Source organism: Melampsora larici-populina (genome assembly GCF_000204055.1).
Source record: "Melampsora larici-populina 98AG31 unplaced genomic scaffold MELLAscaffold_28, whole genome shotgun sequence".
Taxonomy (NCBI): domain Eukaryota; kingdom Fungi; phylum Basidiomycota; class Pucciniomycetes; order Pucciniales; family Melampsoraceae; genus Melampsora; species Melampsora laricis-populina.
Window position 1 is genome coordinate 983985 of NW_006768792.1, and position 19012 is coordinate 1002996.

The window sequence follows — 19012 nt, forward strand, 5'->3', positions numbered from 1 at the left end:
GCACCCCCGCGCAACAGACAGCGCTACAAGTGCGGTTTTTTGATTCTCTGGAGGTAATTCAGACATGTTAGCATCAATGATCTCATCTCATGAAGGCCGATGGAGACGTACTTTGGGCACCCAAAATGTTTCGAAACTCAGCACCCCCAAGCTGAATCGCAACAGCATCAATACGGTCTTCAATATCAGCCACAGTCCTAGGAAGGGCCAGCAGCTCATTTCGTTCAGCTTGGGTTCTTGCTCTTCTATCAGTATCTTCCATGAAGGCGAGTCAAGCGTTTCATGCACCCAAATTCATGGGTCAGATTATGTCTATTATGAGACCAACTGTTAGTAAGCTGCTAGGCTGCACTTACAGAGTAACATGAAGGCCTTCCTCCAGACCGAGTAACAGAGCTATCTTGTCTCTTTTTGCTTGCTGTCTCTCAGTCATTGCATCTAGCTGTCGCGTTCGTTGAGCCATCCACTTGGCCTCAAAATAGGCAGAATCGCGTCCAGGGCACCCCTCGCCCGGGGTCGATAGCATCCTAAGGGTCTCTGAAGCCTCTTCAAGGCGCTTCTTAGCCTCAGTTTTCTTCCTTATTAGATGATAAACTGTGATACATCGAACAGCAGGGGATGGTCAGTGGGATGATGTGTATGGATACAAATATTCAGGAACATTTGCATACCCGCTTCATGACACAGACGTGAATTGACATGAGCTGAACGCATGTGGATCATGTTCACCCGGTGTTGTGCGGTGGCGTACCTGAGTGGAGGTATGAGGGAATCCAGGCCAGACCACACCCTCTCGCTTCCTTCACCATCAGAAAGTCCAAACCCTAGATTAAGACGGGGATTCCAGCGCAGCGGGCAAGACCACCGATGCACATACGCGTGGAATACGCTTGTGCCAAATTTGAGTCGCCCGTGGGCCTGTTTGTCTGCAAACATTCCACGCTGTCGAACCGTGCTTTTAGTACGATTATGAATGTTTGGCCACAATAAACCTTACATTCTCTATTCCAGCAAGCATTGTACATCCAATGTCGTACAAAAAGGCAACTCGGCGAGGAGTGAGTCCATGGTTCCGGGTCAAGTCTAGTATCCATTGAATCAAACTGTAGCTAAAGTGTAGCCTGATCGATCCCATGTTCAGTTATTAATCTATATTGAAAAAGGAACCCAGAGAAAAAACTTACTTTTAACCACTTTGCACAATGTTAGCAAAGCGGAGAGAGTGGTTGTGACGGCACACCATCGCCATTAGACCTGTCTTGTCACAACCTCCCCAATGGCCTTTACCGCGAGTATCATTCGCTGCAGTATGTTGAGCTGCACAAGCTTGCTGGATACAAATGAGCAAACGTCAGCTTGTAAAGAGAAAGCTACAAGTTGATATGAATGAACAGTTCAAAGAGTTTCTCACGAACTCATCCTCAGGTAGGCCGTTCAGCCGGGCCTCCACTTGTTTCACTGTCTCGTCCGGTAGAAACAGTGGTGGAATCTTGGTAGCTACTTTCCCTGCTTTAGTTCCTGCAGCTATGTGACGTTGATGCTGAAAATTACCATCCATGCATACTACTATATCCGGTTCTGAGGCTTGCGATTCAAGTGGAATTGGTGGCCCAAAGCATCAAGGACAGTTTTCAGCAACTTTGTCCAGGGCGGTGAGGCAAAGTTGTTCATCAATCACGGCTTCTGTCATTGCCAGCAAGAGTCGATAGGTGTTGACTGCCCAAGTGAATGGTGTGTGCCATTGCCGAGGCTGAAGTGAATAGCATTAGTCAAGGTTTGAATCCTTTTGCTTCCTGAGGCTTGATTAAACTGATAACATCAGACTGACCTGGTCATTTTTGGTAAGAATGAAGGGATTGAACCCATCAAGGAATCCATCAAGCGCTTGCACAAATGGGCTACTCTGGCCTTTTACTTTTGGCCAATAGTATCCAGTGGTAGAGAAAGTCCTATCACTGGATACGTTCCGTTTCTGCCCTTATATCTAGTTTTACATCTCAAGTTAGAACTTTTTGAGATTTTTTTCCTCAAAGTCTGTCAATAGTTCAAGTACCTAAACCTCACCACCATCCCACCAGGCTCACCACAACCCTACCACACTCACCATTCCACCATTCAGTCCACCACATGTGGCAAGCTTACCATAACCCTACCACTAGCAAACCACCTCACCATCCCCACCATTTGTACACCAGAGTTTCACCAGTTCCCCAGCTCACCACTGTACATACTTAAGCTACCCTTTGTCCACCAGCTTCATCCACTCTTTTCCACCAGTAGCTCGCCCTCCCTCCCCTCACTACCCCATCCTGCCACCCTTCCTCACCGATCTCCTACTTCACCATGCCTACAGGCAAGCGTAAACCCACCAAACGGTGTGGTGATCTATTTATGATATCAAGCAAGAAAATTAATCATCTTTACTTTACCAATTTATTAGCAAACTTCAATATAGCAGAGAATTCGAAATTCAGGTTTTCAGATCAATTGAAGCTCTTAGAGGCTTATGTATACTTATTAGATCATTATTATGTCATCTTATTTCAAAATTATTATTAAGATCAACATAGTTTACTTACAAAGTTATTACAAAAAGACAGAAAAAGAAAAGATAAGAAAAATTTGAAAATATAGGTGTAAAAGTTGGAAAATGGTTTTTAGCTTATTTAAAATGAAGTTATGGGTATTATGAGGTTAGAATATGAAAGGACAACATTATATTATACTATGACAATTTTAATCTTGAAGGTTGATAAGGAGGAACAAAAGTTATTAGGCAAAAGGCATTTTTTCGAAGTTGGTAAACAAGGGTTATGCGTGTAGTTTACATATGTAATGGTGGTAGTAGTGGAAATTAAGGTTGCCAAGAGGATTTTTCGGGATTTTTAAGGTTATAGAAGATGATGTCATATTACATGAGCAAGAAAAAGAGAGTAGTAGCTGTGAAAAGTGAAGAAAATGGGTGAATTTCGTGCAAAATGGAGGTTTTCAGCTAATTACATACGTCAAATGACGTCAGATAAAGTTGGTAGATGGCTCATTCAACGCAGAAGAGTGGATTACATAATGTACAATCTTTAAATCATTAGTAACGGAGGTGTATGTAAAAAGTTATAAGGCCAATAAGAAATTGGTGTGAATCTCGAATTTACAGTCACAAGTCAACATGTAACACCAAAAACCTTAACTTCACAACTCAATATCTTACTCATCACTCATCAGAAGTAGGTCATGTAGGTGTTAGAAATGATCAGTAACACGTGGGCTACAAGATGCACTTTAGTAATCAAAAATTGGAGCACATCTGAAAAAATTCGTAATCTCAAAAATTGGTTTTCAGCTAGTTTACAAGGAAAAAATCATCTGTATTCATCATAAGAAGTGCTGTACATCATATTATTGCGTCATTGATCACTTTTGGCTGTGAAAATTACATCATACATTAGTAACAAGATCATTACATTGCGTCATTACATGGTTTTTAGGGTTATTTAGGCGGATTTGATTGGTTTTTGAAGCTGTTGACTGTTTTAAAAGTTGTTACATGTGGATATAAGTACTCCTGCATGATTTTAGGATTGTAGCGCCCTTTTCTGCATTTTATACCTTTGTTGTAGTGTTATAAATCATCATTTATTTACTATATTTGTACTAAGATCACTTAAATCCGCCCCTTCAAAGCAAGGAGAAATTTATTTACGTGTGTTAAAGACTACAAGTCAAATTTGGGAATAATACTTACAACAGTATTGCTAGTAATAAACATAGTGTGTGACTTTTTTTGCGCTTAAAATCTGGGAATAATACTTACAACAGTATTGCTTTATGTTCTCTGGTGCTTTATCTATTTCTCTGTTATCACAAAGTGGTCAGCAAGTGCCCTTGTGCTGATTTCTTTGAAGAAGGCAGTCTTTAGGCAACTTCTACTATATTACACGTAGTAGATTATCCCTTCTTAGGTGTTGTAAAGCTCTTGTTGAGCTTTAAATACTACAACGTCCACCACCCAAGAGATCTACAACCTCCCACAAACCAAGTTACAAACGACGCAGTGGCAAAGAATCTTTCACTGCTGCCGAGCGAGCAATGGACGACTCAGAAGACAACGATGATTATCAACCGGACCTGCGACTTGAAGAACAAGATTCAGAGGACAACTCAAGAAACCCTGTTGACTTATCTACATCTAGCCAACATCCTCCAACCAACAACTCAAGTCGACCTGATTGTTCAACAAACACTAATTCAAACACAAGCCCACAACCAACTGGCACAGCTTCAACTCGCAATCCAAATCACACACAACTAACCCTTCATAACTATTCCACTGTTGGTAAAGAGCTTGGACGGCCTGCCCTTGAGAGGATGTTGAATGATCCAAAAAGAAAAACTCAAAATCGACCCCCATCAGCTATCTTAGGCGAGGCTCAGGCACTTCAGGGTTACTACACGATGGACAAGATGAGCCTATCTTTGGTTGGCAACACCAGCCTCGCAACTCTGGAATCTGCACTGTCAGCTTTGTTCCTTCTGGTAGCTATTTGTCACCGTCTTTTAACCATTATTGTATCTTCACAGATTCGAAGGCCTTATATCACGCGACCGCAATGGCTACACCACATGGATGAGCTACAGCTTGGCCAACACGGTGCAAATCTCAAGTAAGTGTGTATCATATCACAACATAGCCTAATACTAATGCACTTCTAATTTCAGTGCCTGCAGGGGGACAATCCGACGGCTTTGCCGAACATAATCAAAACTGTCGTAAATGGACAGAACTGACAGAGACTGAGTCAGAGACGTTTCAGCCAAAACTTTTTGAAAAGCTGGCCTACGCGCATTTCACAAACATCGCCACACCGGTTTCCGAAGAAGAACGTGCAACGGATCAAGAGATAACCCAGTATATGCACCATTTCACCCGTCTTGCTAATCTCGATAAGGTATCCAAATATCTCCAAAGTGGGGTACTGGGTCAGACAATAGCAAAATCTCTTGCTGTTATCGAAAAGAGGGGTCGCAAAGAGATTGGAAAGGTAGCCACCCAGGTAAGCAGCCTTTCCAAAACCTTTTTGCCATGAAAAGTCAAAGCCACTTACATATGACTCCAAATTTCATGTAGCTCCAAAGTATCTTCAAAAGATTTGGCATTCATTCGCACCTTCTGGTAGCCAGCTGGAATCCAAAGACCAAGCTCGAAAACCCTATGTGGAATCCAGAATATACTACGAGCCCTCGATGGGCTGAATACACCAAGAGAACTCATCACCTTGCTAGAGACTTTGCCATTGGGTCCACTGCAGCCCAAATCAAGTTCACTGAAACCCAAAAATCCACTAATCAAAACAACAAAACACCTCAAGTCACAATGAGGACAAAGCTCACCAACTTGCTGAATAACGAGATAAGTAAGTGATATTCCATAACTTAGTCCTCAAACTCATCTTTCATCCAACTGACTCATTTTGTTTAGGGAAGAATTTGCCGCATACGCCTCAGGGACCAAAGCACGACGTCTATCCAAAGACCCCCAACCCACACAAAACTATAGCAGGCCGGTGTTACCAAGGCGTTCAGTTGGCCGTCCGTCAAGCCACTGACTTGCAGGTGACTCAGGAGATGCTTACTCTAGGAGCCAAAGGCGGACGTCTGACCGACAAACAGGTCAAAACCTGGAGTGAAGATATTGAAGAAGGAAGGTATTCCATACACGTGGCAACTGCAACCACAACTGCAACAAACGGCTAAGTTACAATTTTACAACTGCAAGATTTCATGACCTAGAACACTTAACCACTTAGCTTTCCTTACCATGGTTATCATAAAACATGTCCAACCAAATCAATTGCTATTATTGGTTTGGGTCTTGTTTTTACAATGTGTGTGTTACTACCTCTTTGTTGTAGGCTAATCATTATTTATGATTATTGCTAGTCGCAGTCAAGATCTCTCTCCAAACCAATTATTACACATGTTACCTTTGTGAACACCCAAAATTGTCCAAGTGAGGATTTCTCTAAGTGTGGGGTGACTTTCTCTCAACCAACGCAAAATTTCAATGCACAAAAATTACAAATTCATTAAATTTCATATCAAGGTCTATGTTGTCATGAACATTTGTAATGGGTTAGAAAACCATCAGCTCACACCAAGCCCGTTTCCTGTTGATGCGTCGACGCGAGCAAACCAGGTTTTCTTGATCAATTTATGATTCATCCAGGTTTCTTCATAGCTCAGCTGTTGATTTGTCCCTTTCATCATGTTTGAGCTTTGTTCAGAGGGACTTTTAACACTCTCAGTGGGGTTTATCCCGATGTATTATCCTTTTACAAATGGTCTTTAGATAATTTGCTTGTACTCCTTTGATGAAAGGTTCTTTTGAATCGCTCAATCGCAAATCACAAAGAATCTACAATCAAGCACCTTACATGATATGTGATTCATGCGAGCGACTACTTCAGTCCTCTTAGATTTTATCGTTACTGCCAAATATCCTTAGATTGATCTGAGCAAATCCAAAATGGGTGAGTGAAACTTTCCTTGTCCACCAGCCTATTGCTTGGATTTTAACGCAATCTATTGTTCTCTCCAAGCCGGAGGATTGAAGCCATCGAACAATTGGAAGAAGGGAGTTCCAGTTAGATCGCTGAAGGAATCAAATGCCTCAGTTGCCCAGACTCTTCCAAAGGCCAATGCCAGGATCAGTCACTCGATTGCTGCATTCACAAGGCTTCTCCTGGGATTTACGAAGGAAAACCCAGTGTATCCAATGAAACCAAATCACGAAGAGCTTGGCCAATTACGTGCACCTAAACAATCCAACTTACTATCAGATCACCAAGTGTTTCAATCACAAACGGTTCCAACTGACGGCACGGCGGAAGATCTTGCCAAATTTAAAGAACTTTTTCTTCTTGATTTGAGTAATCACGGGGTTCTGTGATTTACATTCAATTGGGACAACTTAGATAGCAGCCTCTGGAATCGTACAATGGCCCTCTTTATAGTGAAACATTGGCTCTACGCAAAAAGTCAAGGCGCCTTCAAAAGAAAAGGTATTGATCCCACCTATGCCACTGTACCTATTTGCATTGGGCTAGTGCTCCGATGGATGCAAGGGCGTTCTCAAGAGATCCGTATTGGTCGCCGCAGGCCTGAAAAATTATTACTCAGAGAACGAGAGCGAAAAAAGAGACAGGTCAGTTTATGTACTTTTATCTATTGGTTTCAAACTGATACTGAATCTCTGTTTCTTTCATCAGTTATTTACTTATCGAAAAGAGACAGTGGATCGTCATCTATGTCCAGAAGCTTCAGATCTTCTTCCGAGCTCTGATTGTTGTTCCGACACTGAATGGGAACCCGATGCAATCCAACATCCTACTAAAGGATTGGTGTGGCGCAGCGTACAATACACAAGCCTTCTACATCAAATCGATCGTGTTTCTTTCAAATACAAGTCGGAGACAAGTACCCTTCTTTTGGCAAGTCAAAGATTTGATCAATGCCGACTTGAAGCAGCATCGGTCAATCCCGCCGCTGCTGTGTGTCGTGGTTTGCCATCAAACTGTTATGATCCTCTCTTTATCTCTGCCTTGACTGATGAACAGAGAGACTCATTGGATATGAAGGCTCCATCATCACTTTTGGCTTCTCTACCATCAGTAATCAATGAGTTACTTGAATGATAGCATTAGTTTGGCACATATGTATTCATGTAAAAGTTTCAATATGATCAGTTTCTTTATTTGTCTGTTCAAGATATCCAACTTGGTTAAGCTGTAAATACAAATATTTTGAAGTCAATCTACGTAGTGATTATGTATGTATTATAAAATATAAAAAGGCCTAAATTTCACCAAATCCCGACGAAGCCATGTCCCAGATGCCCTATCAAATTCAATTATAAGCTCAACATCATTTTATGGGTATGTAATGGTCATTACTCACCATGCTTCGGAGACCAATTAGTTGAACTGTTGGTTTATTGATAGCAAACGTACCGGCTGGATTTTTGATTGCTGCGCAATGACCAAACATACTTTGGAGGTAAAGACATCTTCGCTCAGTTTGTTCATACATCAAATCAGCTTTGAGGTGAGGCGATAGGTGATAAGGGTTTTGAATTTGATCGGATGGCTGAAGAGGCAAGAAAGCCTGTACAACGAATATTGGTAAGCTATCACTAACTAGACGAACTATATGTTCAATTGACCCAAAGCCACGCTTCCCATTGATGTGATACTCGATATAGCTGTTACCTAAGTGGCGTGAGCTTATACTATAAGACTTGCCACTATGTCTCCACAAGGATGTTGACATCAAATCAATACTGGCACTGCTGACGCTCGAATTTGATTGTAGAAGCTCCTTGACCGCATGTAGTACATCACCAGGTGGAGAAAACTCCTTCCATCTGGTTGCACTATTTCGTGAGGTGATAGAAAGATTGGCTGTATGTAAAGAAGTATGGTGACTCAGGAGATTTTGAAACAGTCCTCGCTGGGTATGTGCGCGGATCAAAGTCTTACCCAAGATCCCTAGAAAGATGTTATCCATTCGGTGTGAAAAGAGCAGAATTAGTGTCAACAGTGGATCAATTGGAAAGACCAATTAGAAAGACCAAAAACCATACCTGCACAAAAGTTCTTTGGTGTTTGGACAAGTGTACCAATCAGGCGTTCTCCTACCCAAGCAGCAGTGTATGGTGGGGGTCCAAGGCGGCGACACTGATTGGGTAGGTGCTGGGCAAAATGCAGATTGGGTTTAGACTTGATGTTAGGCCATACGGTTTGAAGATGTTGACGGTAGGTTTTAAGTAGCAATCCAAGAGATTGGATATCCTCCTCACTCATGACTCGGGACACAGAAATATTGATAATCTGTGTGGCAAGAAGTATCGCTGTGTGGATCTTCTGAGAATCGGAATTTGGCTCAGCATTTGCATGATACGGTATTAAAGAGAATACCATGTAAACTGTGTACAAAACAAGCCATTGGACAGCTTTTACACTGCCATGCACAGTGGTCCCAAAGAGCGAAGGTACTACAGGAAGCCAGGAGGGGGTTATTGCTTGTTCAATTGATATGTGAATAAGTTTGAGTTCATGCGGAGTGAGAGCTGGGCCATGAGCACCAAGAATGGTACTGGAAGAGCTATCAGAAGCATCTGATCTATTAGTTGTCGTAGGGTGTGAAAGAATAGTTGTAGTGCTGGTCTGAGATTTGGCAGCTCGTGGGTAAGACATCCGTCTATCAGAGCTAGGTTCAGATGATTCATCTTCAGGGCATTCTGTTAGAGCATCGGTGTCTGGCACAAGATGAGGGAGCGCCGATGGTTGGTCTTCAGGATAGATTCCTTCAAGTTTGGCCTTGTCAAGTTGTTTTCGGATGATCTGTCCGGCAGAGGGAATTTGAAGGTATATTGTTGTTCAAAGAAAGTCGTGCTGTACTTAGGATTCGATTTGGCCAAATCAGTTAATGTTTCCGAGGCTTTTACAAGCCTCTTCTCTACATTCGTGGTCCAGGAGAGCATCCCTGACACTGGTTGGTGCGAAAGTGGGAGATCAATTGCTTGCCCTCATGAGAACACAATACAAATTGCCTACTCATTCTGAACAGCGCCTTCTCATTGTGATGGAGGCCACGTTCATTCAGTGATACCAGTCGATTTTGTTTGGTTGCGTATCAAAGCATTGCAACCAATACTCTGATGTCCAACCACACACGCTCACATCCTTCGCCGTCCAAGAGGCCCCAACCCTTGTTGAGCCGGGGGTTGTAGTCTAATTGGCACAGCCAATCAAGCACATAAGCGTGGAAGACACTGGTGCCAAACTTTAGTCGTCCAGCAGCGCGCTCAGCAGCAAATTGTTTTCGCTATGTATGTTGGAGACTTGGTCAGCCCATATACTGTTTTTTTTAGAAACAATGTATCAAATCACATTCCTGACCCCCTTCGCAATGTTACAACCTATATCATAAAGTATGCCAACTCTTCGTTCACCATCCGGATGATCAGAAGTGACTTCCAGGATCCAGTCAATGAGGGCCAGTGCGAAGTGACTCCTGTGTTATCAAAATGTAAAGTTCTGTCAATAGCGTGAACCAACATGAAAAAAAAGATTGATACGGGCTTTTCTCCACTTTGTACCAAGTTCACAAATCTAATGATGTGATCATGGCGACATGCCATGACCACCAATCCTGTCTCATCCATACCTGGGAATGATTTCTTTCCCCTAACATCGTCCGCTGTGGTGTGTTTATCGGTACAAGGATCCTACATAGAAATAGATTGGGTTTACCCTGACCATTGGTATTGAGCCTTTATTAGAAATGATTGATGACTTACCACCAGTTCATCTAGTTGTGGATTGCGCGTGCCACCGCCTGCCATTTCCACTGCCATTTTTTCCACTCGCTCTGGATCCATGAAAAGCTCCTGCGGTTCATGATTATGACCAGGGATTTTGTGGCTAGCAGCTAAGTGACGTTTATGTTGGAAGTTCCCGTCTATACATAATATGATGTGTGGTTTGTCCGGGTTTGGAGTTTTGTCCACTGGCGGACCAAAGCAACGTGGGCAGTTGCTGGCGAGCTGATCGAGTTGTGATAATTGCAGTAATTCAAGCTCTTTCTGTCGAATCAAACTGAGAACTTGTCAATGGGCTCGAACTGCATATGTCAGTGGCTTTCGCCATTGACGTGGCTGAAACATGCACAAGTAAGTGATAATATTGATCAGATTCAAAATGTCAAGTTGGTTGAACAATTCGAAACTTACCTGACCAGTCTTTGTACTCAGCATGAGTGGGTTTTTGGCGTCAAGGTATTCATCAAGAGCCTGTGAGAACCCGAGCATTCGAACACTACAATATTTCCATATAATGTGTTGGAACAGCAGCAGCCGGATTGAAAAAGCTGCGCAAGGAAGAGATGGAGAGGCAGGAAAGTACCCCATCTGAATGAGCCTGACCACGTCCGGAAGGCATTTACAGAAGCTTATAGATAGTTTCCTGCGAGCTACGAATCTTGTTAGTGGGAGTTTTTGTCTTCCTGATAGAGTATATACATACTTACTGTGTATGTCTACTAAGGTTACCACGCGTGAGGACACTGCACAATGACATGGTACTTTAAAATCATGATTCCAAATTACGACATCTCCCCAATTGCTAGTTTTTTTTTGAGCAATGATATATGCATCAACCATTTCCTGAACAGCGCTGGCCCATTTCGCTTTGTATGCAAGCCTTCAGGCTTGGTACAGGTTTGAGTTGAGTTCCAAAATAATTCGTCGCTCCTCTTCAGAAAGTTCATTAAATGGTATTCTTTCATCTTCATCAATATCTTCCCAATGATCATTGTTATGTGTATATCCGGTTTCATTCCTATCATCTATTCCATGTTCTTCAAAGTTGTCAACATTGTCTTCGTGAGGTGCTGCTGATCCATCTGTCCCGATGCCCAAAGCCTGAGTATCCGAAGTTTGTGTACGCACTTTGTTCATTTCCTTGGCATCTTTATCCTCTTGCTTCCAAAAGGTGGCCTGCAGGTCAGTGGCTGGCCGCTTCCGCTTGTTGAGAGGTTTGTAAGGTGTTGGTTTTGGAGCCATGATTGAAATATGGGGAAAATGTAATGCAAGAAGGTGAAAGATTAACTGTGCCAAATGAAAAAGTTTATTTCTGTTTAAATCTGTCAAGTCACAGATGAATTAGGTTTGCACCTACAGATCTGTATGCTTACAGGTGTCTTAATCTTTTCAAATATTAGCCTCCTTGGAATGGAAAATCACAGCTGTGAATTGGTTTGTTTTACTGAATCAAATTGGAAATCACCTATTCATGAATTTGTCGTACTGCGCTTCTTTATTTTGTGAGACTCACTCTGCACGTTACTAGCTACCGACTGCTGTGAATTGGTTTGTCTTACTGAATCATTTCATTTTAGTTGATTCACTTCACTTGATTCATTCTACTTCTGAATTAAAGTTGAGAATATGATGTCAAATGTCAAACTCTGACCTGTGATTGAACAATCTCAATGTGTGTTTCCCAGGAATTACAAACATTTTGTCTCATTCATGAAATAATGAGGCAGACTTGTTTCTCAATGTGTGTTTCCCAGGAATTACAAACATTTTGTCTCGTTCATGAAATAACAATCACGAAATAATGAGGCAGACTTTTTCATTGCATCAATACAACTTGTTTCATTTCACTTATCAATACATAAAGCGAGCATTTGGACATGAGCATAACTCGGTAGGTTATATTTAGCAACATATATGAGAATCTACGCATCATTTGTGTTTCTTTGCACTGGGAGTGCTGCAGGTTCTAGAAATTTGAGTTCTTTTGACACCACTCTGCGCTGCGACTCCTGTAACTAGATAGACTTTACTACGGGTTCGACGGGGTGATACACTTGCAGTTTTCTTGATAGTGGATCTGGTGGTTCTGGCCTGTGGTATTGGAACTTGCAATGTATCGCAAACCGGGTGGGGTGGAATTGGAACTTTGTTGAATGATGAGCTGGGTAGCGTGCTGGGGACAGAGGCCTCCTGATCAATGTTTCTTGCATGGTCATGAGAGGAAGGTTCATGATGTTTGGCAGCACTATTAACATCGATTTCAGGTGTCGCATCAAGAACCTGGCAATTGGTCTGAACGCTTGGTTGTAGAGAAAGTTGGAGGAGATCTTCAAGAAGAAAAGAGTCTATTGAATCAAAGGAGGGCTGATCATTCATAAGTGGCTGGTCGTTCATAACTGTGATGTTGAAAGCATCAATATCAATACTGCTGGGCCAAGTAGGAGATTTTTCTGGTTCCTGGCGATACATAATACTGGTAATGTTATCTTTAACATGCAAGGGAGATTGAAATTGAATGAGTTTGTTGAATTGTTCTAAGTCGTCTAAAAGTTGTATAGCAGCGTCCTGTTTTTATTCAAAGTTTGGTTTTGGTTAGTGGATAAAAATCAAATGCTGACTAGGCTGATGAAGCAGACTTACTTGATGGGGGTCAGGAAGATTGGTGGGAATCTTATCTTCAGGTACATTACATACCGCATCAAGTAGTTTGTGGATTGATTGTATAATCTCATCTTCTTGAGAGGCCGTCATTGATAGGATACGGTTACTGATTGATAGCAGTTGTGATTGAAGGCTAGTGTCTAGAAGTACATTAGTCGGTTTGTGACTCGGATCTAGATCAAGTGTTTGCTCTGCCTTTGGAAACTGAAGACGAGTTGTCAGCTCACCCAAAATGTACAGTATTAAAAAAGTACTGGACTCACAGAGGTTGGTGCAATTCTGGATGTGATGTCTGGAATTTCCATTTCCATTGGCCCATGATTGTGATATGTGTTCTGGTGATGGAGAGTCCAGGTGTGTCGTTCTTTGTGGAAAGTAGCTTTCATCTTGAAGGGGCATCCGATCTTGATTGATCTGGTCTTCTTCAGTGGATCACACTCGTTCAAATCAGTTTGGCCCTTTCACTTGGCAGGTTTTCCTCCACAATGGCAGTCGTATTTGCAGTAGAGGTACGGATCTCGTCCAGAGTGACCGACAATGATAGCGTACCCTTGATGTGGGGCAAACTCTTTGACAAGGTTGTCAAGTTGTTTGTGATGTTCAAAAGGCTCAGTGACCATTGGATTAGGATCGGGCAGAGTCGATATGGGTGTTGGTGGTAGCATTAGAGAAGAAGGTGTGTTGCTGGTAGTTGGTGCTTGCATGGAAACGACTGGTTTGGGTGGATTGTGAAAGGGTGATGTGTGTTAATAGGGGGCTGGACAAGGAAACGGTCGTGAGAAGAAGGAAACAGTGTGAGGGGGTACAGTGGCCGGGGCCGGGTAAAAGTGGTGCGCTGGTGGGGTTGTGGTTGGGTTTTGGTGGGCTTCTCACCTGTGGTGGACTTACTGGTGAACGGGTAAGCCTGGTAGAGTTGTGGTGAGCCTGGTGGGAGGTGGTGAGGTTGAGCTACTTGGACTATTGACGGACTTTGAGGAAAAAAATCCCAAAAAGTTCTAACTTGAGATCTAAAACTAGATCTAAGGGCAGAAACGGAACGTATCCAGTGATAGGACTTTCTCCACCACTGGATACTATTGGCCAAAAGTAAAAGGCCAGAGTAGTTTTCTCATATGCACTGTTTTTGAATTGCGTACTCAAGCACAGACTCAAATTGCATTTCTTGCACTCTTATCAATTTTGCACAATAACTGCTCACAACTGATCATGGCTGTCATGATGTTGATGCACAAACACCAAGCTACTCCCAGTTATATACTCCTTTGTTTAATTTTTATGACAATCAATCTAACAATGACAACCAGTGTCATACTGTATTGATATAAAAACAATTTCTCAAAAATACTCCTTCTAGAGTGAGTTATGGGTTGAAGTGACACCAGATGCCAATATAAGTTGTGAGCATTGCCACCAATTCCCGGCGGGCTTCCATCCACGGACACCAATGATCACGTGAATGCCGGAAGCTGGTTACAAAGGTTTCAGATTTAGAAAAATTGCAGAATGTAAGCAAGATAGGCCGTGTCACGTGTGAGTTACATTGACAGTACAATTCATTTATCCACTATATGATCTGTAACAGTTCCGAAATCTGTGGGTGTTGGTATAACCGGGTTCTTGATAATCACAAGGTATTGGGCGGATGGGCCACCCCGCAGTCAAGCTGGAAACGGTACTGGAACATGCAAATCTCTGGGTTAATTCTACATGTCATTTACTGTCATTTCAAAAGAACTTATGCATCAAGTACAGTCTGATTACACAGAGGATTTCAATAAGCCAGATGCCATGCCATGCATTTCTTTCATACCTTAATGAACTGTGTATATTATGAGAGATGATATGCAATTTCCATAATTGAATCATATCTATTGGATAAAGGAAGGTTATCAATGAAATCTCAACTTGATGCATTTTCAATGTGAAGAAAGAGAAATGAGGTTCAACTTAAAACAGAAGCAGGATGCTGCAGAGCAATTGTAATCAAATTTGGAATGGACAATGTGGCGGTTAGGAAACAAATTCATGTTGTGGGCGCGTCCTTCTTGAAACGGGTGCGTGCGGGTGCAAAGAATCTCCATTGGACTGGCGCGGGAGCCACTGGGGCGTGTCAGGTTCTCCCTTTGCCCCCCAAAAAGCAGAAAAAAAGTAAAAATTCTTCTACGTTGGCAGAGGCCAGTATCACAGTGCCAGCAGATACATAGTTGCCATTGAAAGAATTCTAGTTATTGATTGCAAGGTAGATTGCAAGAGATAACACGGTCAAAGGAAGTTGACTGCAACTCTATATGCATGAGAATCTTACAGAGAGTTGCTTACATCTTTTGGACAAGACTCTGTCTGTCAAGTGACAACAGTTCCAAGTGAGGTAGACTGTTGGACCAATATTTCAATACCAAGATGAAGGACACTCCTCAGAGTCCTCCCCAGGCATTTCTGATGGAGATGGGTGGCTGAATTGACAAAAACCCATGGAAAAACTATGGGGCGTGCCCCTACACATTATAAAGCTTTGGGGTGCTCCAAGGCGCGACTTTTTGTGCTTTTTGTGCCGCGCCCACAACATGAAAACCAATGTATACAACACTTTACAACATGTTAGCAAACCAATCTAAGAGGATCCAATATCTGTATCAAAACTCCAAAGTTCATCCACAATCCCCCACTCACTTCCTCTTCATTCCTCTCTTTGATTATGACATCTCATCATCACACTACCAATACTGGATTCTCATGTATCAAAATCACCTATGATACCACTTGTATATCCTTATCATTTTCACATCTCCCCCTTTTGTTAATCCAATGTAGAAACTTATTGAACACTTCTGCACTCATACATATTACAATTTCACCTATTTATACATATGGAGACTTACGGATGCGTGTGTGATCTGTATAATGTGGCAAATCAAGTTCACAGTAGAATGCCCACAACTTGATGCCCACAACATTGATAGCCTCAAGTGCAAGAGTTGCCAATAGGTGGATATTAGACACTTTTCCAGCATTGAGAACAAATCAAACTTATAAGAATGCGATAAGATCTATGGATCAAATGGGTCAGGTAATGTAAACACAGCAAAACTGTGTAAAGGTTTTTTTGAAGAACTCAACCATTCAATACAAAGCATGATACATTTTGTATTCATTTGTAGACTTCAAAAGTGGTCTAGAAGAAGAAGGTTTTGGATGCCCTAACCTTTTCTTTCAAATCTTATTGAAAAACAAAAACATGGTCATAATGCATACTGATTCAATGGTGTTGGGCTTCATCTTAATGACCCACTTTACTTGCTGGGTGTAAATTGTTCAAAATGAAGTAAATCAACAGTCAGCGTCTAAATAAGATAAGAAACATTATTGATTGTTCATTGTCATTAAGTTGGATGATTTTTTTTGAAGTGTAATTGCAGCCTAAATGAACTGTACATAAAGTCCCTTTGAAACAATGAGGATTTGTATTTGATGAATGATTGTTAGGATGAGAAAGGAATGATCCTGGTCTAGAAATCTTCTTCTAATGGAGGTGTGATTAATAACATATGACTGAGAAAACATTAATGCAAAAGCATGAATTTATCTTTAAATGATGTTCTTAATTGAATTCAACTTTCAGCTTGAAGATCTAAGTTGAATCACCAGTGTGATACAATGAGAGTATTCATTTGATAAGTCACAATCTATGATCTTCTCCTTGTTATCAAGCCTCTTTGGGTCGTTTGTTGCCTTTGTCCCTGACTTGCTTTCCGATTTCTTGCTTTCTTCTGCTTGTTCATGCGCTTCAGGGATAAGTTTGTCAAGATAGGTGTTCAAGGGTCAACTTGGCTTCCCTAGGCCTCTTCAAAGTCCATGAACAGTTTCTTGACCCCTTTCTCCCATTCGACTTTGCTTCAAATCCGAATTGTAAAGCCAAAAACGTCAAGTCAGGCACCATGGTAGCATCTTTGATCTCAGCAGAGGCACTGGTTGTTTCCTCCTGGGTAGTCAAGATCAATTTTTGGGTGAGCTCTTCCAGAGGAGCTGCATTGTTTGCTGGAGATCGCGTCAAGCGTTTTAGGAGTTGCTCCGGTTTCGAGTAGTCCCGCTTGAGCAGATTCATCCGTTTGATTTGAATTTGGGGTTGAACCTCACCGTTTTGAAGATTTCCTGACCAATTCAATTTGTTATCCTCCTTAGATAACAGGACTTTGCCTTTTTTGCCAGTAAAGTCTGCTCAGCTTTTAACTCGTTTTCACGACGCCGAACCTTGTTACACTGCAGACGCTTACGATCTCTCATTTCCCCTTGTTAATGGCGGCCAAGCTTGAGAAGGGGATCTTTCATGGGTGCAAGGGGACTGTGACCACCACTACTGCCACTCGATGAAAATGTGTCTGCTTTGGAACTTGTAGCAATAGCACTTTCAGTGATTTTTTTTGATGGGTGGTGATTTGAAATTGTTGTCCTTGGCTGACAATGAATCTGCCAGACTTTGAAATTGAGGCATGGTGAGAGAAACGTCTGGAGCAAACTTTATGAGTTGTGAGAACATCAGTAATCAGTTCTGAGGCAGTTCAGGTATTTGGGCTTTAGAAATATACTCACGCAAGTTCGTTCTTTAAGCGTTTCACTTTGGGAGTAATCCGATTTGATCAAATTTGAATTCAAATTTTGATAAAAGCAAAGCATTAAATTGACCACTTCTGATCTTTCCATGTTCTAAAACAATTGATAATCGAACTTGACCCTGTAACAAACAATTCATCAACAATTGTAAAATACTTTCCACATTCAATTCGGGCCAGGATTCCATTTCACTACACCAAATGTAATCTTTACCGGGCGGTAAAGAAAACTACTGACATAGAAAAGTCCTGAGGCAACGTGAAGAGAGCTAAAAATCTGAAAAAATATGCACCTTGTTCCTAGATGTTGGGGCGTCATGATGAGTATTTTTTTGTATTTTACACGCAGATATTGGTTTATGTACTAACAATAAACGCTGAAAATCATCAAAAACTCACATGTAACAATACCTGGAATTTGGGTCAAGAGTATGAAGACAATATTTTGTGGTCTAAAAACTTCAATAACTTTTGCAATTCTGCTCCAAAAAACTCAATTTTTGATTCATTCAAAAGCTGAACTATTCTCCTTCACACTTCATAATGGTAGTACGGAATGCGAGGTGTGTCAAAGTGACAAATCAAATTTCAAAAAGCGAAATTTCAGAATCCCCGGGTCAGAAATTGACAAAACTGGATTAAACATCAGATTCAACCCAAATACTGGTCTGAAACCGCCTGTATTGGGGATGAAACCATACTTTCTGCCAGTTCTTACCGGTTCCCAAACCACAACCCTTAATTTGACCGCTGAGTTGGCACTTTGACACAAATGATACACAAAAATTTCAAAAATCAAATTTCAACACTACAAAATTCACATACACGCAAAACAACTAAACACAAAAGTGATTCTGTACCATAACACCTTTGCACATCCACACAAGACAAGTTTACTGATAGCATATTATCATGGAATGGACCCGCTAGCCTGCTGGGTGATGTATTACGTCAGTTGATTGACTGCAGCTGCAGACTGGCGGAGTGGGTGGTCACAGGCCCTGGCCACTGCACCCTTATGGTCAAACTTTAAAAGGTAGACTACCTAGCCTTAGGTGGTCCATCTTTCCAGTCGATCAACTGAAGAAATCTTCAGCTTTAGATCTGGCCACCGCCAGTTTATGGTCAAACTTTAATAGACAGACCACCTAGCCTTAGGTGGTCCGCCTCTCCAGTCGATCGACTGGAGCCACAGATTGCCCCAGCCAATCAACTGGCCTCACCTGGAGCTCCAGTCAATCGACTGGAGCCACAGATTGCCCCAGCCAATCAAACGCTATCACCTCCAGCTCCAGTCGATCGACTGGAGCAGTCCCTCTATCGAGCCAATCAAAACGACGGAAGAAATGTGACGGATTAAATGAGA

General features: G+C 41.9%; 5 protein-coding genes across 5 annotated transcripts; 2 read left to right on the top strand and 3 right to left on the bottom strand.

The window, feature by feature from the left end:
* Positions 1-4086: 4086 nt before the first annotated feature.
* On the top strand, positions 4087-5937 carry MELLADRAFT_64767 (uncharacterized protein; the record flags this gene model as incomplete). The annotated part of the gene is made up of 7 exons (XM_007412018.1): positions 4087-4514; positions 4579-4661; positions 4717-5051; positions 5126-5411; positions 5477-5702; positions 5805-5882; positions 5910-5937. 7 exons carry the CDS (start codon positions 4087-4089, stop codon positions 5935-5937), a joined length of 1464 nt encoding a protein of 487 aa, XP_007412080.1.
* A 586-nt stretch (positions 5938-6523) lies between these two features.
* Positions 6524-7691, top strand: MELLADRAFT_108320 (uncharacterized protein; the record flags this gene model as incomplete). Its single annotated transcript, XM_007412019.1, has 4 exons — positions 6524-6527; positions 6597-6926; positions 6972-7201; positions 7266-7691. 4 exons carry the CDS (start codon positions 6524-6526, stop codon positions 7689-7691), a joined length of 990 nt encoding a protein of 329 aa, XP_007412081.1.
* Positions 7692-7851: 160 nt separating this feature from the next.
* Positions 7852-9538, bottom strand: MELLADRAFT_108321 (uncharacterized protein; the record flags this gene model as incomplete). The annotated part of the gene is made up of 4 exons (XM_007412034.1): positions 7852-7893; positions 7954-8456; positions 8639-9398; positions 9518-9538. 4 exons carry the CDS (start codon positions 9536-9538, stop codon positions 7852-7854), a joined length of 1326 nt encoding a protein of 441 aa, XP_007412096.1.
* A 1722-nt stretch (positions 9539-11260) lies between these two features.
* On the bottom strand, positions 11261-11620 carry MELLADRAFT_64770 (uncharacterized protein; the record flags this gene model as incomplete). The annotated part of the gene is made up of 1 exon (XM_007412033.1): positions 11261-11620. The coding sequence occupies one exon, from the start codon at positions 11618-11620 to the stop codon at positions 11261-11263; it is 360 nt and encodes a 119-aa protein (XP_007412095.1).
* A 687-nt stretch (positions 11621-12307) lies between these two features.
* On the bottom strand, positions 12308-14256 carry MELLADRAFT_88709 (uncharacterized protein; the record flags this gene model as incomplete). The annotated part of the gene is made up of 7 exons (XM_007412032.1): positions 12308-12943; positions 13019-13234; positions 13303-13453; positions 13505-13751; positions 13913-13922; positions 14009-14112; positions 14238-14256. 7 exons carry the CDS (start codon positions 14254-14256, stop codon positions 12308-12310), a joined length of 1383 nt encoding a protein of 460 aa, XP_007412094.1.
* Positions 14257-19012: the final 4756 nt, after the last annotated feature.